Source organism: Rhopilema esculentum, chromosome 5, assembly GCF_057945365.1.
Source record: "Rhopilema esculentum isolate cy_ngs chromosome 5, ASM5794536v1, whole genome shotgun sequence".
NCBI classification, from domain to species: domain Eukaryota; kingdom Metazoa; phylum Cnidaria; class Scyphozoa; order Rhizostomeae; family Rhizostomatidae; genus Rhopilema; species Rhopilema esculentum.
Window position 1 is genome coordinate 560381 of NC_142819.1, and position 23107 is coordinate 583487.

General features: G+C 34.9%; 2 protein-coding genes across 4 annotated transcripts; both read right to left on the reverse strand.

Moving 5' to 3' along the window:
* Positions 1–1297: 1297 nt before the first annotated feature.
* Positions 1298–3522, reverse strand: LOC135690053 (uncharacterized). The gene has a single exon (XM_065207501.2). It carries the CDS (start codon positions 2948–2950, stop codon positions 1817–1819), a length of 1134 nt encoding a protein of 377 aa, XP_065063573.2. The 5' UTR covers positions 2951–3522; the 3' UTR covers positions 1298–1816.
* A 9377-nt stretch (positions 3523–12899) lies between these two features.
* Positions 12900–21422, reverse strand: LOC148960176 (von Willebrand factor D and EGF domain-containing protein-like). 3 transcript variants are annotated; one of them, XM_089108700.1, is made up of 5 exons: positions 21247–21422; positions 19977–20360; positions 18158–18427; positions 17587–17695; positions 12900–13244 (listed from the first exon to the last, which is right to left on the reverse strand). In XM_089108700.1, exons 1-5 carry the CDS (start codon positions 21295–21297, stop codon positions 13039–13041), a joined length of 1020 nt encoding a protein of 339 aa, XP_088964826.1. In that variant the 5' UTR covers positions 21298–21422; the 3' UTR covers positions 12900–13038. The 3 variants fall into 3 exon arrangements, with proteins under 3 accessions (XP_088964826.1, XP_088964828.1, XP_088964827.1); XM_089108702.1 differs by lacking the exon at positions 21247–21422 and adding an exon at positions 20824–21236; XM_089108701.1 differs by lacking the exon at positions 21247–21422 and adding an exon at positions 20534–20817.
* Between the last annotated feature and the right edge of the window lie 1685 nt (positions 21423–23107).

The window sequence follows — 23107 nt, forward strand, 5'->3', positions numbered from 1 at the left end:
CATTGTTTGAAAATTCACCTGCTACAGAAATTTTATTGCGTAAAAAATTATGCAAAAGGTTACAATTAATTATGTTTCAATTTTTAAAAGGTTTCGTTTGCCCAACAAAAGTTATTTGTGTGCCGAAGGACAAAGCATTGGAGGGTACAGCCCCTCTGGTATCCCTTATTGGGCAACGCCCCTGCTCCTTTGATATCATATGTAATTTTTGAGAGATGAAATGAATTAACAGTCGATGCTTTGTGTTGGTTTCCATTACACGACTACTTGTTTGTTCAATTGTTATTTGTTATATTTGATAACCAGAACAGCATGACTATTTCTGATAGAATGCTTTCACGTGAATTGTCACCAGTTTCGATCACAACATGCTAAGCTTTATCAAAATGAGCCTTGCTGAGTAGCAGAGGAGGCAAATTTCAAGGGCTTGTAAAGAATCGTGTTGGAGATATAGTACTTTTAGATATATCGGTCCTTATTGCACGCGTATTATAATTTAAGAACTCTATCTTCTCATTTCTTAGTCAAAAAATAAATCAACTTTGATTCAGAGACATGCTTCTGTAACAAATTCCGCTGCCTTGTGCCGCTGCCACTGACAAGGAATGTCCTTACATTGAGCGATGTATTTTGTAAAAGCAATTATTCCACTTAATCAAGCTTGAAAGATCTGGTTCAAATATGTACGAGGAAATTGTCGAGAAGAAATTGGAGCGTACTATAAATCACCTGCGTACGCTTATGAAAATTATCGAAATCTACTCAAAACTCAAATCCTGAAAATACTTATCAATTTCTCATACTCTTATAAAGTCATTCTTTGTGCCTTTTATTGAAACCAAAATTCTTTGATATCCTCTTTAAATATTTTACGTAAAGAAGATAATTTTCAAGTACTTCATTGAGCAAGGTATGACAAAATAAAAAAAGGAATTTTTCCATTAACTTCTTTACAGTTTCTTTTCTACACGATCGATTACGCCTAAATACAATAATCGTTTTGAATCAAATGTTACGTGAAACTATTTTTAATGATTTATATCAACACGTCAGTGATGAGAACTCAATTCTGTATAGAAAGAATTATTTATATATATTATCATAGTTGCGTGATGATCGCATTGAGAGTAAAACCCTAGAATAGGAATTAGACAGAAGGGGAACTTCTGCCCATCAGGTGAAGCCTGAATATTCTAGCGCATGCGTTTTATTATACGAGGCTTAGCATGTATCTGTCGTGATTTTTTTTAAGAATTGAAAGTAGACAGCTTTATCGAGACGAAATACCCCATGAAAGTGAACAAATCTAATTATGTATAATAATTCGGCTATTATCTGATAAATGGATGTTTTTTTGTCGTTGCTCAGTTTGTCTAATAAAATCGAGGTTAAAGGGGAATTAAGAAATCTGTAGGTAACTCGAGCTTCAAAAACAACAATGGAAGCGACAAGAGTTACCCTTCTGCCTATTTCCTAGCCTGTGGTAAAACCCTGATTAGCGGCTCAACAAGTCTGTTTTCTGTTAGAATTATTAAATATTAACATATTGGGAGTTTTATCAGCATATTTGTTATCAGCGTATTTACAATATTTTTACACATTGTCCATAGAGTCGCATATACATTGTATAGTATTACATGCAGAAAAGGTCTTATATTGTCTTTGAATATTACCGATTTAGCTTATTTGCTTTACGTAGTATGTCCGACACGTCATTTTAAAGATATTTTTTAAAACCTGGAACGGATACAACAATAACAAAAGCTAGAACTACACATTTGCACAAGCTTTATACATTCCAGTATCTTACGTCATTTCAAGATCTAATCGGAAAGCGGAAGATGCGACTAAAAGTAGCTTTAACCTCATTTCGAATCATTTTTACTCGAATACAGTAGATTATAGGATTTAAAGAGCTGTTAAACACTATTAAGAAATTAGCCCAGTCGTATGCAACAATGCGTGTTTTATCATCGATCTCTATATTCTTCGTTATTATATTGAGTACAGTCAACGGCAAATAGCAAAGCATGAACACTGCAAGTATGAAAATGACTGTGTATGATGTTGCTCTCTGTGTTCTCAACTTTGGGTTAATCATCTGTTCAACATTCTGTTCTGAGCCATCTACAATGTCACCCTCTCCACCAATCTTTACAACTTGATCGTGTTCTATTTCAATCACTTCATCAGCTCTTGGTGACACAAAACTTTGTGGGAAGTCTGTAGTTGAATCTCTAAAAGAGAATCTCCTTCTTCTCTTGAAACGTATCATAAAGTTTGCAGATACGAATCTTTTGGTTGGTGCAGATGAAATATTAGAAATGCGTTTCTTCTGACGACGGATTGTGCCATAGATGATGAAATACGAAAGGAGCGTAAAGACCATCGAAATTACGAATAACAGTGTCATTAGCCGCTGAAGCATTCCTCCACTGAATAGTTTCATGTATGTGAGAATTACCAGAATCCCTATTGTCAGCCATGAAGCAATGATAATTGCCAGGTACTTTCTATATACTTTGTCTTCTAGATACTTGAAAGGAAAGATTGCTGCGAAGCATCTATCCATTGCAAACATGCAAACATTTACAAAAGACAACCCAACACAGAGGATAGCGACCAAAGAGTTAATGTTTTGGAGAAAGCATGAATCATTGCCGTATATATTAAATATCTGATGGGTCACAGTAAGTGGCTGTACTATTAGACCAACTAGAAAATCGCTAATGGCCATACTGGTAAGTATAAGGTTTGCTGCTGTTTTTAACTGCTCTTTTCGCAATAAAGCGATTATAATTGCTAAATTTATCACTACAGTAAAAACACAAGAGGCAGACTGCAACACTGTTAATATTACAGTGGAGGTCAAAGAAGTATCGTTTTGTACTCGGAAAGATTGCTGGAGAGTTGTACAGAATACCTTGCTTGCATTTCCTTGAGTAGCCATGCTGGTTTTCGTCTGTTCTGGAAAGCGATCTGTATATCCTGTATATCCAATCTAACTCTGCCATTTACTGAATGGCTCTCAAGTGTCAGATGCATCTTTATTTGCCCTCATAAATAATTGATTAATAGCCAGGTGATAGCTATCGTAAGATGTTTGCCATGTTATGAGCAAGTATGCACAGAGTTTTGATTTTTCTCCACGAGCATGGATTGATTAAAACAACTTTGTGCGGTGTATGATGTGCAGATTCTTTTGCTGTCGTTGCCTTGGATCGACTTGGAACAAACCCGTTTTTCATTGAACTAGATGCTAGCGTCAAAACAAGTAACGACATTTGCAGCCCAATCCTTACCTTGACAATCCTGCAATAAGATTTAACGGAAGTTATAGCAATATATATTCAAAATTATATTTATTATTGACAAGCAAAACGAAACTTTGCTTGAAGCTACTTTTTAGTACACAGAAAAGATAAAAAATGAAGAATGGAGCGAAAATGCTTAGCTACCATTCAAAATATTTTTACGGAGTTGAATGAATCCAACCACATTTTAAGATGCATGATAACTGCTTTTTATAGAGAAAGACAATATTTCCGACTTGAATCCAGCCACGTAGCTGTGGAAATCGACTAGGTAGGCAAACTCTAGCAAGAATCATAGGTCGAGGAGGCAGGCTATTAAACAAGAAGAAATTCATAACAGTGGATGATGCTTTTATTTCGAATATATCGAGCTTACATAGAGCTATGAACTAAGAACCGAACACATATTTTGAAAAAAAAAATCGAGGATTCTGTAGCCACTCAACCAGAAATTCCTCGAAAGATATCCCAAGAGTTGGGTTTTGGAGTAACTGTAGCCCAAGGGGGTAAGTTGTTGTCGAAATTTTCATTAGAAGGTGCACAGCCCCCAGTACTCCCCTGTAGCTACTTGGCTGCTTGAATCAAGGGTATTGTATGAGATTTCGCACTGGTTTTCGCACTGGTTTAAAATCTTTAATTTGTTAAAGACCACTGTTAAGCAACATAGCGGCCTTTGATTTTATGAGTTCTTTGTTGTCAATCAATATCGAGTCTTCTCAGTTTAATAGAAAAGCATTTGACACCATTTATCATCAAAATTTCCTAGAAACGTTGAAAATAATGACATATATAGTAATGGTCTTCTAGGTATCTACACAACGTCAATTTCAAGTTTTATAATCTACCACATGGTACGTACTTTGATCCACTTCCTTTTTTAGTTTCTTTTAACAATTTCCTAATTCCGATCCAATATAGTAATTGTTTTAGGATATTGATGCATTTTCATCTTCGAAAAGAATGAAAAGTAAATTAGACAGAACATTTGAATAAACAAGCCCCAGTGTAAAATATATATTAGTTTTGCTATGTTTAAAAATATTAGTTTTTACTTTATACAGAGAATCTGCTTGTATTTACAATGATGAACTACTTTATAAAAAGATTATTTTTTAGATAAAATTAGCATCATCTTTATTGTTTTGGTGCCTAATTATACTTGTATCTAATTCGTCATCAATTTCTCTTTTCAGCTTAAATTTTTTATAGTTTTATTGTCTGCCTTTAGAGAGGGCCAAATTGTCTTTATGGAAAATGTTTATAGACAGCGATGATCTAAGTGTTTATTCTAGTGTTGACTTTAGTATTGATTTTAGTGTTAGTTCAATAATTGATTATAGTTGCTTTACAATTGGCTTTTATAGTCATAGATGGTGATAAAATTCAAACGTTCTACAAGACATTGTCGATTGAATTTCAAAAGACAACTTCAAATAATCGTCTGAGTTTTTCATATCGTCGTTTCTTGTTTGAAATTTTTTATTCTTTGTATGAATTACATACAGTGTGATCTGAAGAGACCATCTTTTCATTTGTGGTAATTCGCTGCTGTTGGTTCTCGTCAATTTTATTAGGCTTCCCTGTTTTCCAATCAAATAATTAATGACTTACACTGCCGTATACCATACAGGTTAAACGATCTTTAAGTTCAGATGTTTAATTAATTCTTTCCAAACCCTCAAAAAGGAAGAAGTGATAAAAGATGCTTGCAATTTGATATCTTCTACCGATGCCGACGAATTTTGTGTCTTTCTCAAGTTTTTCTTTAGCGGAAAAATTGTTTAAGAAGCATTTAAATGAACTGTTCAAATAAAACTTCATTATCAACTTAAAACTATTGCTTACAGAAATGTAGAATCTAAGTTATTTGATGCTGATGTCATCGAAATTGAATTCTTTAAAAATATTGAGGTATTTTAATGTCTAAATCGAAAATAACCTATTCTTAAGTCTGAATATGAATTGATTAATCAGTTGGATTCATCGTGCTTTAGGGTATTAGGAGACATTTTGGTCAAAGAGTATAATATTATTTTGGGACAGGTAGTTGATTTTCAGCTGCCCATCCACTTACTTTTCATTTGCGGCTTTTGCCTGCTGGGTCGGGCTAATCTTAAATAACATTTTTCAATTCAAAGGACCAAACCTTTTTTATAGACGACTTCTTGACATGACTGACGCACAATAACATATTTTACGCACGTGATTTCTGGTGATAATTGTACATAACTTTTTGCAAAATATATAATTTGCTTTGACCTTTAAAGCAAAAAGAAGACGCCAAATTAAATGGAATAAAAGGATTTTTTATCTCTAAGGCAATTTCCTATAATAAACCATTAATGCTTTGGAAATACAGACTTTGGGAACGTTCTTAGTTACTTTTTCAAACTAAAGGTAATTATTTTGCCAGCCAATGTCACCCTTTTTTCAAAATTCAAATATAAATCACATAACCTTGTTAGGTGGAGAAAAAAATTAACCTTTATGAAGACATTTTATGCGAAAAAGTATAAACTGGTACTTGTTTAAAAGTGGTCTGTGGCAGTGAACTCAAATTAATACGAAACAGGATTAACAGGGACACGTTACTAATTTTTAGTAAAAAGCTGTACAACGATTTTATAAGGTGAAATAAAGCAGAATGCGAAAAAACTGCAAAAATATCATTTGTTTTTGAATTCATATAAACGTGGTTTCCATAAATCGATCCAAACAGAAGTAATTGTTCTTTTCCATTTAAATCAACAAATACTAAAGTGGTGAAGGTAGAGGGTGTCAGGGGTCAGGGTACAAAAACCCTTGTAAGGCCGAACTGCTATTTTATTTGAAACTTATAATATTTTTAAGAAAATAACTTTGGCTCTCAGTTTTCAGTATTGAAGTATTTCCATTTCAAAAGAAATGAATATAACGATTTCTTAAGTAAAGACAAGCTAAAGTACAGTAAAATGTAATTTTGTGCAATGTTGCGAAACACCCTCAAAAATGCACCTTATACAAGGGGGGATTTTTGCCATCTAAGGGTGTTTTGTGGGTTAATTCTCAAACTTGCCGACAAGAATAGAATGTCTGACTCACTTTGCTGGCTCATTGTGTCTGAATACTCCCCTTGAGCACAAAAGCTAGCGATTGCAATGTTTACATCCTAAGACAAAATCCAGGCGGGAAATCATAAACAGCCAATCAGAACTTAAATCAACTTGTTCTTTTAGAAAAGATTGTAGCATCATTTCGTTGAAACCAGCAAGTAGCTGCTTTGAAACTGATAGTTTTCAATGATAACCTGTGATGTCTTTTTACAGCATCACCAGGAATATAACTCAGGGTCGCCGTTGAGAATCAAGAGGATTAAATTTAAATTTACTTTGTCCGAGGATTTGCACTTCTGTATAGCGGAGATAAAGTTTTAAGTGTATGAAATTCTGAAAAGTTTAATCCTATCCAAATAGTTAAAAAAAACACGATCAATGAAGTTTGTTGTCAATTTGAGAATGTATATCTATTTATAGAATTTGGAGAGATATGTCCCACAAGTGCTTTCTTAACTTATACAATTTGATACACCAATGTTTCAAAGTACAGTACCAAAAGAAAAATGCACAATTTTGACCAAAATAGTTGGAGAAAAATGTACAAGAACCATTGACCATTCTTGTAATAAACTTTTTTTGAGTTTTGTAAAATGTCAACTTTGATTGATTCAAAACAGATAAGCAATTATATTTAAAGCAGAGAACCTTTTTTATTTTACCAGTATGGAGTAGGTAAGGGCCACCGGTCAACTAAACAAAGGTAGAGAAGCAGTTCTGAAGTTTCCCACGCAATGGCACAATTTCAATGATGAATTTGCGCAAAAAAAATTTAAAATGAAAAAGGAAAAATTTGTAGATTATGGCATGAAATGATCTTATGAAAGATTAAGATGACCTGTGAAAACTGCAGCTGATTTTTTTGAGACCGCCCTTTTTTAACAGCGATGATCAAGTGGAACATTTGAAAATGAACATAAGCCAGCGCAAAGTATGGGAGAGTTTTCCATTGATAGTGTGAGTGATTCAAGTTTTTTCTCAACTTTCTGTCTAGTAACAGTACACAAAGCTGGTTTCGAAAGATTATTTCTTTGAACTTTCTTTACGGTAATTGCTCCAAACAATAAAACAGTTAGGATTGTTCCGTGTTTACAAAAATCATCTGAGATTTTCGCAAAGTGGATGAAAGACGAGAAGACTTATGCAGTTACGACAAAAGAAACTTTGGAATTTCTAGATGTTCTCATCCTTAATCTGCATGTTAACATGCATAGACGTTACGCCACTGAGAAAAAGAACTAAATTGAATATTTTATGATGATCAACTAGAATGAGTTCAAGAACCAAGTTCATGGGTGTCTGTATTGTCAGCTACTTGGATTGGAAACAAAATGTAGATCTAGCCTTTTGTGAGGTTTGAAGACATCAAAGTCTCATGATTACGCTAAATCATTTCTATCAGAAGATAATCAAAAAACACTCTACACGGACATTGCTGGCCATTCTTCAGGTTATACTGCTTTGTCTAGGCTGATTATGGTTCCACCCAAGTTAATTAATTACAAAATCTTCACAACCAGCATAGTTTTTAATTGTTAATTCTTAGCTTACATTCATAAGAGCAGGTTTATTTAATGTTTGTATTAAGATATATAGCTATGCGTATCGTCATTGTAAATGTTACAGTTAAGTTCTTCATATTTATATACTCCCGTCACAAAAGTATCCGGACAGTTTCGAATTCAGTTGCGAATTTGTTGTTAGCTAAATTTGTTTACAAATTTTAAAGTTTGTTTTCATCAAAACATTTTTATCAATTTTCTTAAAATTTTTCTTGAAGTTTTTTTGGCCCTTAACCAATTTATTCGTCGAAAAAAATAATCTCATTGCTATGTAAGCAAACTCTGTGAGGGATTTTCCTCAAGATGGTAGCGACCGAAACAAAAGAACTGACTTCTGCGCAGTGTCTAGAAATAATGTTTTATCACAATGATGGGAAAAAGCTATCGTAAAATTGCTAGAATTATTGGATGCACGAAGACCGCCGATTTCCAGATATACAAAAAAAATTATGAAAAACAAAAGTTTAAAAGAATTTTCATGGACAAAAAGAGCACCAACTTTCGCGACACCAACGTCTGAGCATTCCGCCCTAACCAAATTTGCATCAAAACTGTATTGCATCATTACACAAAATTGCATTAAATGTTCACAAACACTTAAACTTTTAAAAACTGTCGATAAATATTGCAAGGAAAATGATAAAGATTCGTGAATGTACCCTCGTACCGACCGGTTTTTATTAAAGACCTGCAGCGGTAAAGAAATAATATGGCTTTATGCCCCTGCACCGAATGATATGTCTGCTTTGCAAGAAAGTTTTTGATGTGGTGAAATGTTACCAAATGTCATCGATGTTTTATAATCGATCGGTGGCATCTCCATCCAAACATTTTTCCCAACTGAGAGTAGACACGTTGTATTTCTCTTTATTCGAAAATATTTTTGTCTCAAGAACCAGTTTGTAAAAAATTATCATCTTTTATTAGCCCATTTTAACTGAGTCCAAGTCATCTGACTTTGCTTTTGTCCGCTTATCTGACATCAGTTGATTTGCGCAAGGCTTCTAGCGCAAAGGTTTCTCGTTTTAACAAAAAATGTTAACGAATAAAAAGGGAAGGGGAAAGAGATGGAGGAGAAAGAGGAGAAGGAGAAAGAGGAGGAGGAGAAAGGGGAGGAGGAGAAAAAGAGGAGGACGAGGAGGAGGAAAAAGAGGAGGAGGATAGAAAAGAAGTGGAGAAGAAAGAAGAGGAGGAAAAAGGGGAGGACGGGAAAGAGGAGGAGGAGAAAAAAGAGTAGGAGGAGAAAGCTGAAGAGGATAGGAAAGAAGTGAAAAAGAAAAAGATGGAGGAGAAAGAAGAGAAGGAGAAAGAGGAGGAGGAGAAAGAGGAGAAGGAGAAAGAGAAAGAGGAGAAGAAATAGGAGGAGGAGAAAGAGGAGGAAGAAAAAGAGGAGGAGATAAAGAGGAGGAAGAGAAGAAATAGGAGGAGGAGAAAAAGAAGGAGGATAATGAGCAGGAGGAGGAGAAAGAGGAGGACGAGGAGGAGGAAAAAGAGGAGGAGGATAGGAAAGAAGTGGAGAAGAAAGAAGAGGAGGAGAAAAGGGAGGAAGGGAAAGAGGAGGAGAAGAAAGCTGAAGAGGATAGGAAAAAAGTGGAGAAGAAAAAGATGGAGGAGAAAGAAGAGAAGGAGACAGAGGAGGAGGAGAAAGAGGAGAAGGAGAAAGAGGAGAAGGAGAAAGAGGAGAATAAATAGGAGGAGGAGAAAGAGGAGGAAGAAAAAGAGGACGAGATAAAGAAGGAGGATATTGAGCAGGTGGAGGAGAAAGAGGAGGAGGAAAAAGGGGAGGGGGAGAAAGAGGAGGAGGATGAGGAGGAAGAAAATGAGGAAGAGAAATAGGTGAAGGAGGAGAAGGAAAAGGAGGAGGATTAGCAAAAAAGAGAAAAGAAAAATAACCGTCCTCGCTGTTCAAGCAGTGCCCTGATTGTGAACGGGAGGAAGGGGTTGGGGGGTTGGGGGGATGGTGTGGAGATGACATATATCAAAATTGACAATGCTGCCCCCATACGCTTATACAAATCTTTCTATAATGAAATTGAAAGAAAAATTGCTTTTTCGTTACGAACACCCGTTACGAATAAGCCGTATGCATTTAAAATGCTGGACACGTAAAGCATCATTAGTCGAGGGATAATATTATTACTTTACATTCCCAGACCAGTGAAACAATTGTTACACTTTATATTATTAAGATTTCTTGTATGAGTTTTCTATCCCTCCACACCGTACTTACACATTAGAGCTCTGTTATTTCTCCAACTTTTAAATTCAATTTTAAATCTTATAGCCAAATTGCTTTACTACGACAATAAAAATACCAATTAGTTTCTACTGTCTGTATCTAAACTGAGAACAATTTCGCTGACATGAATATTTTATGATTCAAAATGCAAATAATGTTTTCTATTGAAGGGGCTGGACCTTGTTTATCAGTAGAAATGTCAAGTGACCTGACAAAATTCGGCTATTTTCATACCGGCTGCTCTTTTTTGCAAGAAATTAGTCTTTCTCTGAATTTTTTAGTAAATTTAAAGTTCAGAAATTAATTTAGAGTTCAGAAATTACTTTAAGGAATTCTACTACATTTAGCAAATTTAACCTAAGTGCATTATCAAGTGGAATTCTTTAATTTTTTTACTGCATACTGTCTCCACCGAAAGCAGAATTTTCAAATGTCCTGTCTAGTTGGACTTCTTTTTGACAAGGCATAACTGCTTTGTTCCTCTTTTTCTTCTGCTTGAAAACAATGAATGCAACAAGGATCACAACAAGGAGTACGATGACCGCACAAACGCTTGATACCACAGTGACTAGCTTTGAATTTTCTTCTGCTACAATATGATAATTTTCTATTGTATTTTGAGGGCTATTTCTTAATCAAACGGCAAATATAGAGCTCTACCTTAACCAAATCATTGCGAGTAGAAACAAACAAGTTGGCATAAGGTTAGAACATAATGCTGGTCATCCCTTCCGAATCTTATTGGCTTTTAATTTCGAAAAAGCAGTATCAAAATTCTTTTACTTCTCCAGCCTCTAAATATTTATAAAATGTGCAATCATGCATTTCATACTTGTAATGCTTAAAAAATTTCAAGCTAAGATTTTGGCAAATTATTGTCACATACCTAGAAAATATTAAGATTCTGAGATTATTCTTTGGTGCTCCATATTTGGCAAATAATATTTCTAAATGTATATCAAGCAAAGCAACAAATTTGATGCCAGTCAATACATAAGTTTTAACACTACAGAGGTTGCATTTTTAGAGAGAAGTTTGCTTTGTGACTGTATTGCCAAAACCAGCTAAATACCGTACTGTATGAGAATGCAAAATGCAGTACATTCCCCTCGCGGAAATATAGTTATCGCAAAGCAAGCCCTTTTTTTAAAAGTAAAGATTTCAGCGATCTGTTGATATCATTTGACTGTAATTTTTCTATCGTAAACTTTTTAGAAAAACAGCTGATACATGGGAAAATTCACATACTTTTCTGCTGCTATGTCTTGATAAAACGACCAAGATTTGTACTGTTCCCATTAAACAAAGCAATGTTGTTTTGAAATCAACTCTAGCCGCCACAACATCTGCAGATAACGCTTTTTGTCAAAGAAGAGGCAGCTTTTGGATCTGAGGTTGGTCATGGTTTGATTAACACCATTCAAACGTTGATTACAAAACTAAACGTCTGGCACACCAATCTATGAATTAACCCCAGTCAACACAAAGTAAGAAACTGTGAAGCACGAGGGTCACATTCTTGGACAGCCTATAATTTTGGGTGTTAAAGTTGTCCCAAAACGTTTAATCACTGAGCTCTTCCACTTTGCTTTCCAACCTTCGTTTGCCTTTAAGGAATAGCCAGTTTCTTTCAAATTTATCCAGTTAAAATTTTTTAAAAATTTGCAATTACATCTCAAGTTAATTGAAAAAATCAAGGAACTTTCCCGATACTTATAGAGAAAGGAAAGGAGTAGGTTTTTAAGCAATATTAAATTTACAACAAATCAAATAAAAAAAAATGAATTCAGAACGTGTTAAGTAAACATTTTTAAGTAATTAAATAAAGACTTGAGGATGTAATTGAGGAGGACTTTTTTTCAAGTAAACTCGTAAAAACTTTTCATACCAAAAAAGGGAAAAAAATGTAGAGCATTATGAAAAGGGCTGCTGGGTAGAAAACTGGATGTTGAAGAGCAAGGACAGGATGGATGTGATGCAAAATACGGTAGAGAAGATAATGAAGCACTAGGTAGGCGGATATCGACTTTATGGGGAAAAAGAGCGATGAAATTATCAGGTGTGACAAAACAAAGCAGGTAGGATATTAGAAGAAATAATAGAGATGAAAAGTTTTCTTTTCTTTACGTCGGTTTTGCTCCCAGGCGTCAGGAATCTAGTAATCATCAAGAAGAAAGTTGTTATGCTCAAATAAAATTTCAGATTTATAATGGATTCTTGTAATAGTTGTAATAGTGAAAACATAAGAAAATAATCGATTAAGACACGTTGATCAACTGAAGCAGTAATCAAAAGGCTATTGAAGAGTGATTTAATTGTCTGAAGCACTTATGACATTATAAAGAGAAAGAGCAGTAAAATAATAAACATTAAAGTGGTTTTAGAAAGTAGCTTCTTCTGATAAAGATGAAGCTTCTGGCTCGCAGCATTCCTAAGGGAGGTACAGTGAATAAAATGACATCTTTCTTTTAAAGAGCTCCTTGAAATGGAAAGATTCAGATGTTATAACAATACTCACAGTGAAATTCTAATGTTTAATACAGCAAAAAAGAACATGTTAATTATTCATATGAAATTAAGACTTGTCAGTAAAAACCCTAAAATCCAGCGTAATAATAATCATCCTTTATAAGTCTGCTATGGCTCTAGCGTTGCACGACAGCTGCACTAAGACAGAGCAAACAAGATAAGGTCTGAATGCCCACGATATGATATTTATAGCAAAATAGTAAATTTGAAGTTGATTCAGAAATTACATATTCTTTAAGGAATTCTACTACATTCAGCAACTTTTACCTAAGTGCATTATCAAGTGGAATTCTCTAATTTTTTTACTGCATACTGTCTCCATCGAAGGCAGAATTTTCAAACTTTCTGTCTAGTTGGACTTCTTTTTGACAAGGCATAACTGCTTTGTTCCTCTTTTTCTTCTGCTTGAAAACAATGAATGCAACAAGGATCACAATAAGAAGTACGATGACCGCACTAACGCTTGATACCACAGTGACTAGTTTTGAATTTGTCTTGCATGCTTTATCTACAAAGAAGATCATCTATATTAATATAAATAACAGACAAATTAAGCTGACCTCACACAGCAAATTTTTATCGATACGGACTGCGGTATTTGTTTTTAATTTACAAAATTGGTTGTATGCTGTGTGCTCTAACGTTTCTCGCGAAAAACCAGTTGTGAAACCCAACATGGATATTTTTTCGGATTGCTCGAGAGGCATGACAATAATATGCTGTGTAAGGAACTTCACAACAAAATTTGTGGATCATGTGACAAAAAAAGCTAATCAAAATGAAAAGTTCTTCTTGACGTTGTCTAGCATGCGTGAAGTTCAAAGTGGTCTAAGATCGAATCTGTCGGCGAAAAAATTCTGCTGTGTTCGGCAACTGGACAATTTTTCAATCGCAGTCGCAACGATAAAAGTCTGCGGTGCACTGCAACTAAACGATTTTACAATCGCATTCGCAACGATAGAAGTCTGATGTGTGCGCACAGCTGTACAACATCATAACAGTTTGAGCTTGACTTGAGTAGAAAAGCAAAACAAACTGTCTCTCAGCTTTCTAAAGATAATTTTTACCAGTATCATATTAGAAAAAATAATCTTGTTACTGTTTTTAAGGTGCTTTGTATTTTTAAATCATACTTTCAAATACTCAAATTATAAAATGCAAAAAGTGGTGCACGAAATTGTACCGTCATAAAAAAAATTAGAATGTTTTGTTTCCTATTTTGACAAAACTGACGCTTGTCTTTTGCAAAAGAAAAATAAATGTTACAGAACAAAATTTTATGCTAAATCTACAACTCTTTATACTGAGTCTTAACGTAAGCTAAGAGCTGCTAGGAATTTTTGGTGGTGTGGTGAATTATGGCAAGATCGTGACGTTGATATTGCCGTGGAAAACGTGACAAGTTGCAAATTTTTATAGCTTTGAATACATTTTCATTTAGGGCCTAGGGGTGCTAAACTTTGGAATTGCCTCGATACCGAAGGTAAGCAGGCAACATCTCCGATTAAATTCAAACTTTGCTTTAGAATTTTTTTGATCATGCTTTGGAACTTTAAACTATTAGATATATATTCATATGTTTTAATAGGCATAAAAAGTAAAAACTAACAGCAAATGTGCAAGAAAATGTAAAATACAAAACCGGAAAATGAAAAAAGATGAAATAAAGAGTAATCACTAACACCTAGTTAAATAAAATTTGACAAATTAAGGGAAATAGACCTGAAAATATTGGAAAAGTGTATAAAATATTTGGTGGGTAGGGTGACTGAAGTTAGAAAAGGCTAGGTGGCGCATTCTATCACTTTTTGATTTATTGCAATGATTTATTTTATTTTTGATTATGTTATGATAATTATCTATGATAAGATCAGCATTGCTGAATGGGCTACACTGCAAAAAAAATTAAAACTGAAATAAAAAGAAGTAAAAAAGCGTGAAGAAAATATTAAAAATATTTTTTTGTACACATTCAAATTGTAAAGGCCCTAGCATATAATCACTGCTAATATGCCACGGGTGCCGGATATGAAATAATCATAAACAAACGTATTTTCAATATTGATTACGGAAAAACGCATTCATTTCATTTTTGGTTCTCGGGAGATTATAAATAGCCAATGAATTGCAACTGCAAAAATCAGTAGCAAAAGCTGAATCAGCTTGGCAGAGGAGATCCATGTCAGGAGCTATGTTCAACTGAAATAATTATTTTTTGAATAATAGCTAAATCGTTCGGAGACTGTTCGAGTGAATCTACACCTGGTATCTTAATATGGGTAGCAACATCAGATGGGCTGTTTTTCGTTGTAGACGTATCACGAAACGATTGCTCTTTACTCTCGGCAATAGTTCTTGGTGCAAAAATTTGATGATGAGCATGACTTGGGGTCCAAAACGGGCCAAAATAGCATGCGCAAGATAGAATTCAGCCAATCAAATCGGTGCTAGGTTTATGATTATAATGACGAGGTCAAGCTATTCCAAATGAGCATGACTTACCACAGGGATACCAACTGAAAAGTCATTGAAACTCAGCCGACTCACAGGAGTGGTTGGGCTCTCTGCGTAAAGAAACCCTACTATGGCAGGTCATGCTCTTCAGAATGAGCATGACTAACCACAAGGGACCAAGGTGGGGAACGGCAGTAGTATAATGAGAATAAATTGGACGAAATTGGGTTTTCAAAGTATTTTTTCAATAAAGAAGACTTTTAATCTTTATGGTAAATATCTTTAGCTCTGAAAATTTTTAGTTTGACCAGCATGACCGCTAGCTTCGCCACTGGGTGAACTTTAATTTGCTAAAATTCACACAATCTCTATATTTCCAAAGCGAAATGACATCTAAGCGCTCCAACTGTTCTGCAATGAATATTGCAATGAGCAGCTATGATTGCAGTGTGTCATTTTTGCGTTGATTCAGTAATCATTATCGAAAGAAATTCAAAGCATTTAATTTTTTGTTTGCCGTTGACCAAATATTTGTCGTCTGCATACTAGCTTGCTTCTTATACGTTTCCCTGCAAAACAGTGTTATTCAAAATAAATTATTACTTTTTGAAAATATTTTTTGAGCATATTCAATTATAATCATATTGTGATATTAACTTTTTGTATTCTACTCCTCCTGTAAGATAAAGTCTCATTCTACATAGAAAATTATTGAATGCAATGCAACATATCATGTCCCGAACCTCTATGCTTTTACAAAATATTCCGACAAATGCTTTATTAGGTCTTTATGAAACTTCCGACAAGATTTATTTGAAGCGTGGTGAGGGGATGGTCGCCCCTGACCTTCTCAAACTACGCCACTGATGCAAGTGTCTCCATATATTTCTTGCCTGTAATGAGCCTTAATCTAAAGTCTGTCCCAATTTTGAACAGAAAACTGCAGCAATGTCTTCTTGCCATGTTATAGTCCGACTTTATAAGAAATTCCAGTTTGTTCATTTGTGTGGTTTTCACCTCTCTTTACTTCGTTTAACATGTCATTGAATCTTCGCCAGGTGCCGCAAACTTTTCTTGGTCGTCTGATATTGGATAAATTGTATACTGGAGCTGTGTCACGACTTTATAATGACATTCATCGGCCAGGGCACATGCTCACGTTTTGGTCAATAGAGCCTACTTCCCTGATGCTTCTACCTTTTTCACTTATTGTCAACCAATTTTTCAAGGATGCCGTTCATATTGTTTTGTGTCTTTGCTCATTTTCAAGTCATTCCTGTGGCTTTTGCAATTTTCTTCTAGAAATAAACTTCTACTTTCCTTTCCTGAAAGCTGTTACATGATTTATCGTAATATGTTCATATTTCTTCGATAAATTGAAACTCTGATGTTGAGTTTTCTTGAATCGTATCCACGGCTTCGGTCTTTTTTGTCGGCGCAAGCCTGACCATGGATGTAGACTGGAAACGAGACATTTTCCAGATAATGTTCTCCAAAAAGTTCCCTAGCGGCAATCTTTGTTGACATTTGGAAACTCATGTTGTCATACATCACAAGCATTGCAAGGCCTTCACTAGCGATGATCGCCAAGATACGAAAACCTGACTTAGGAAAAGTTTAGGTATTCTGCGTCCAAACTTCAATGATGGATCGATCAGTGAATTTTTGAAAACTTCAATAATTTTGAGCTGATAACATTGCCATAAAATTTTTCACTAAGTAATTGAAAGAAGCAGTGTTTTAAAAAGAAAAATGTTCTTTAGAGGTAGAACTTAAAGTAAGTAACGTTTGATGCTCTTCTTGTTAAAATAAACGTGAAAGTAAACTTGAAGAAAGAAGACAGAATTATGCAGAAAATGCATTTGATAGGAAAGGCCGTGTTGTTTTATAGATCAAGGCGACTCCAGCTTCCTATTCTGATATTAAAACTAACTGTGAACAGCTGTCAGACAAAATATCGCGCAAGTTTTTTTCCCCGCAAGCACAGTCACTATTTTCTAAGTGCTTATGCCAACGAACTTAAATGCCACGAGTTTGTCAACAAAAAGAATGAATCTGACCAGCGTTGGCCAGTGAGATGGAAATGTGACAAACAGATGTTTGATGACGTCAACCTCTCTCAATAATAAGAAAAATTCAATTTGGAAGAACATCGACTTCATTTAAAATGGAGATTTTAAAGCAATTAATTTCGATACTTCGTCTGATGTTTTAGTGTATCGCTATTTTGTGTCTCAACGAGATCCGCTTAAATATAAAGCACTGATGTTCAGATAACAGAAAGGATATTGGCCATGACATCAGTGTGATTGTAGGGATAGTTCATAGTTGCTAGGTTAAAACAAGTTGAAAGTATTATACGAAAAAACAACTACATTTTAAACTTTTGCCAATTCCTCGCGTAAAAGTTGTCTGACTCAGACTTGGATTGCATTTCGAGCAGCTGTCAAAGTTTGACACTTCGCCATCGTCAAAACAATATCCATCGATGTTGCACTTGCCATTCTGAAAATTTTAATAAAATTTTGATAAGTTTAAACTGCAATTTACATATTCACCCAGATTTTCCACGTTCACTAGAGATTGATTTATGCCCTGAAATTGCCATTCAGCTTAACAACCATTCAGTCAAATTCAACGACTTTCTACTGAAAGGAAATTTTTTTGGTTTTCTCTTTGTCAACAATGCAAGGGCGAGCAAAATGAATACCTATGTGTAAGCGATACTCTAGATTATTCAAATGTGGTCAACTGAATCATTCCAGAAATTGATAAAAAAATTGAACGCCGCGACCATGAAGTAATAATGAACAAAACCATTTGCAAGCTAATTGATAATGAATTTAAATCTCAATAAGGGTAATAAGTTACCTAGATATAATATTTTGCAAATTATTCGCCAAACTTTAGTTCTGATATATTATAAAAATTGGTGAGCAATAGAATTGAAAGAAAACATGAATCTACCTTTATTCTGCATGAAACAGTGTTATTGGTGTTGCAAGCAATGCATTTCGAGTCATATATTAACAAAACAACCTCTTCTCTAGAAAATTTTCTCCCATCATTTGTCACTTCAAGAACGTATCCTTCGTACGAAGGGCTATAAAATGTTTTGGAAAAATGGTCTAAATTAATGGAATGATTGTTGATTTTGCAAACCACTTCGCCAAAGCTAAGAAGGTACGCGGTATGTGTTGTTGAGATGGCTGTTTTTCTATATCCAATACTGTTGATCTACAAAACGGACAAAATAACTATCAAGAGTTACAGATCTTTGCTGCCATGACAGTTGTGAAGCAACTGTGAAAACCATTTCAAACTGATATTATACAGTTTTTAACATATCCTTTGTTATTAAATATTGTTTAAAGGGCCTCTCCAGCAAAATTTTTCACTTGCATTTTATTGGCTAATCTAAAGGAGTTGAACCTGCTGATCCCGAATTCGTTATTTGTTTTTCGATAATTTTTAAAGTTTGTGAGATATAAGCTCTTGCATTTTGATAATTGAATTGAATTAACCAACAAAAATTTTTCGGTTTAGTGACACTATGACGCAATTTTGACGTCACAGTGTATTTCGTTAGTCTCGCCTCAAACCGAATCGAACGAAGGCGATTCGCAAATTGTACACTGCAAGTGATGGTACTCTCAGTTCTGTTCCACCGGCTTTTAGTTTGAGCATTTCAGATATCAATTCTGAATGAAGCCTTTAGTTCTGGAGAACAACTGAAGTGTCAATTTCGATTAATTATACGCGAGGGAAGAGCTGGAACAGGAAGCCGTAGCTTTGTGGGCCTACACAGGTGATCAAAACAAAGTCGAGACACAGCATGGACACATTCCGACCCGCAAACTTAGAATGATTGTAAACATTTAATATTTTTCGATCCTAAAAAGATTCTGCTCTAGATTTAGATGCAGTTATCAATGCCTGACAAAAACTCCTTCACGATTCGGTGGAAGATGTACGAAATTCATGGCGAACGAGAGCCGCACACTGCGACGTCAGAATGTCACCAAACTGATTCGGCTTTTGTCGTTTTTTCCTCGGAAAGGTGCAACTTTAAAGCCTCATAACTTTTAAACTAATTGGAATTTTGCAAAAACAACGACTTTGCCATAACACACGCGCTAGATGCTAACTTTTTTATCAATAAAAAAATTTTTTTTTTGGTGGAGAGGCCCTTTAAGATTTATATAGGAGAAAGCATTCGAGCGAGATAAATCAAGAAAGTACCCTTTGAGAAACAGCAGTCGCTAAACACAGTTAGATTGGAAGTGCTATTTCATTAGACTTGTCCCTATCCCTTAAAATAAAAACATACTTGCTGAAAATTTCACCAAGCTTATCAAACTAGCCAAGGCCAAGTCGTTCAAGTGCTGCCGCTTGAAATTCAGAACAAGGTAGTTATTCTCTGGATAAAGTTAGGGTTTGAAAATGAGTTTTTGCACAAATTGATTCAAAAATTGTGTTCGTGTTAAGCTGAAACCACTTACTAATCAAGTGTGAACGGGACCATAGATAAAGTTTTGCTAAAAATCTACTCCTTCCCCCAAAGTTCTCGTATGCTCAAAAGAAGCCTGGCAAACGTCATACTAGATAATCAACGCCGGTATCTTTATTGCCTTACAGCTACGATGACGTTTCCTTGTTTGTGCTTTGTTTCCTTTCAACTTGATTGCTATACTTTTTATTACAATCGTTTCACCAAGTCTGTTAAAAATTAGACTATAAGTTTGCAGATTAAAAATAATGGGAGTTCAAAAATTTAAAAATCTACCTTGATCCTCGTGGCACGACAGGAAAGCTTTTCAGATTCCAGAAAATTGTATCCACGTATCCTGACAATTTCGCAATCATTTCTCTTTCTCGCATCACATAGGCCTCTTGACGACACTGAAACGACAGATGGGCCATTGTGCTTGTTGATGGAACAGTCAGCAGCCGTGTAACTTTCATTACATCTGCACTTCGCATTTACACAAGAGCCATGACCACTGCACAATGAAGGACAAAGTGTTTTAGCTATTTCCATTGGTGGTGTCAGAGTTGAATTTTTTGTAGAATCGAGCCTCCAGTAAGAAGTGTTTTTCAAAAAGATCTCTTCGCATGCGTATTGCATTGAACGCACAGCTGACATGGAGAAGATGTAGTTGTCAGTGATCTACAGGGAGATGAATATGTGAACTATTATTGTTGCTGAATGCCTTGAATGCATAAGAACATTATTTTCGATTTCAAATAAGTGGTCATACATTTTAAAATTATTCCATTGTTTGTAGCAAGAAGGACGCATTCAAAAATGTATTCTGATGCCTTAAATGGTTAAAGCATTACCCTGATGATTTTCCTAATGTTCTTGGCCATAACTAATCGTTTCTAAGCTCGACTGGACTACTGCTGCTGAAAAAGAGCTATAAAAAATTTGCATTTTCATTTTATCACGTGGAAGAAAACCAGCACAACCTGGAACGAAATTGCGGAAAAAATGTGATGTCAAGAGCTATAGATGGAAGCAGGAAAAAATTTTGTCTTTTTTCCAATTGATTAGACATACTGCTTTTAATGTCACTTTGAGATTGAGAATCTAGAGATCAAAACTAAAACACAAGAAAAGCTTTTCTCACATTATTTTAGTTTACCGTTGGCCGGAAACTCTTCAAAGTTTCTGATAGCAACCAATACACCGTGTTATAAGAAGCTTTCTCCCTAGCTTTTGACAGGAAAGAGCACCATAGCTGAATTGAAGTCTCTTATTTTCAATTTGTTACCATTTTTAGAGCAAGAGCTTTTCTTTTTTTTATCATTTCATTCTCATGAATTCGACAAATTCATGCATAAAAATCCTTCTCGTTGAGAAAAAAGCGTTTCCGCAGTGATTGATTCAGACACGAGCTAGAAATACAGAATAAAGAGATAAAACTGAACTCGAGACAGCTCTTAGTCATTATGAGAAGAACTCTTGGGAAAAGGCGACAAAATGTAGATGCTTCATTAAAAGCGAAATTTCAAAACAGTGGGACAGACGGACTTTTTCAGCTTTTTCTCACCATGAAAACTAGAAATTCAGTAATTGAAGATCGAACCAACATTCGACTCATCGTTGTCAGCGCCTAATTTTGCTTCTCTAACTGAACTTTCGCACGCTTGATGAACAAACCATAGCTCTACTCACACCTCAACATGAAAACTTTCTCTAGCATTTTGACAATTCTTCAACTAGTAACTAGTTTTCTCTGAAAAAAATAACCCTATGTAAAAAGACAAAAATATTTAGATATGAGCGAATTGGAATAAAACGCTGGTTGTAAATGGTATCAAAAACAACAAAAACACACTTATGTAAACAAGAAATTATGTAAACAAAATAGCATTCTTGTATTTGATCTTAAAAGGATAATCTGACCTGAACATCTGTAATGCATTGATTTGTAAACGAATCGATGTCAAATTTTTTGATCGCAGAGCATATTTTTCCTGGTGCAGAATTCTTCACTGTGTTATTGCAGTAAACTTCGACCTCCAGTTTGCTTTTTCCAAGCGGTGTTGGCCAGCTAGGCACCGTGAAACTTATGTTCGCAGGGTGGTAAACATAGAATGCATCATCGTCATTCGTAGACGGAATTAAAATGGTTTCTTCGACAGATCTTCTTTTTCTCTCTCCGCAACTCGGTAACAATGGTTTTAGTTCTCTCCATCCTTGACTGGTATCAAGATAGCTCGGGCGATCGGCAATTGATTCATGACGACAATTAATGTGAGATGAGCCATCTGAGCTACTTTTGCAAGTGCAGAACTTCGTCTTTAGTATCTTTTTGCAAGAGCTTTTTCCCTTTTCTTTATAGTAAAACAGACTTTTTCCTGCTTGTATTCTTTAAAAAAATTGGCAGTGAACAATTAACAGATCGAAAGAAGGACTAGTAAGCAGTAATAGGAATGCAATTTTTACTTTTGTTGAGGCAGAGGAGAAAAGTCTGATTACCAAATTTATATGTATACAATTTGAGCGTTGCGTCTCGTCTCAGAGTTGCTATTTCAATAAAAGTACATGACCATCTAGCCAGGAATAAGATCTTTCAAAAAGCTATTCTCACAATATTTTCAAAGGAAATCTCAGATTGAAAAATTATCTTGTCCAATGTCGTTTCAACATATCAAGAAGCTATTGCATGTACAGTTACGAAACTATTCTAAAATATTTTAACTGTTGAATAGCTAATTAGATTGAAAAACATTTTTAAAATTATTTTCTCTTAAAAATAACATACGACCTATAGTGATGAATGAAATTGCCCAATTTGCAAAATATATTTTGTACAATATAAAACTACACGCGACTTTTTGCTGTACGACAACCAACATAGTTCTACATACTTCCAGCTTTCACTGAATCCGACAGGGGCTTGCCAACCAACGTTCATTGAAGTGTAGATTTTGCCACTTCTGCTTTGCATGTCATTATGCATGTTGCGATCAAATGTACCACATAAACCAATGGTACAATTGAAGTCGTCACTTGGCACTTGAACAACCACATTTGCGTAGTACGTATTGCCATACCATCGATAGTTATCAATTCGAATAAAGGCACCAGACGGAAATTGAATCTGTTTTTAATATATGTAAACAAAATTATTTCATTCCCTTAACAAAATTTTTGAGTAGCAAAAGTGAAAATAATGATTTTTTTGCTAATAATATGATAATTATCTAGAAAGAGATAATACGAGTTTACAATATTTTATCGTAATGACAGTCCATTGGCACAATAATCATTTATCTTTAACAAAAAAAAATTTTAACTTATGAAACATTCAATTTATGCCATCATTCATCCACATGAAATTTCTAGAAAGCCTATTTTATGCAGTTAGTTTGAAGGCATCAGCGTTTCTTTTCTCTAGCTCACTT

Excerpts from the sequence above, each read along its gene's own strand:
- LOC148960176 (XM_089108700.1), bottom strand. The coding sequence starts at position 21,297 with ATGAGTCGAATGTTGGTTCGATCTTCAATTACTGAATTTCTAGTTTTC. Across the intron at positions 20,361-21,246 it reads CTGAATTTCTAGTTTTCATG|ATCACTGACAACTACATCTT; the intron begins GTGAGAAAAAGC and ends ATCTCCCTGTAG. Across the intron at positions 18,428-19,976 it reads GTCGTGCCACGAGGATCAAG|ATCAACAGTATTGGATATAG; the intron begins GTAGATTTTTAA and ends TCCGTTTTGTAG.
- LOC135690053 (XM_065207501.2), bottom strand. The coding sequence starts at position 2,950 with ATGGCTACTCAAGGAAATGCAAGCAAGGTATTCTGTACAACTCTCCAG.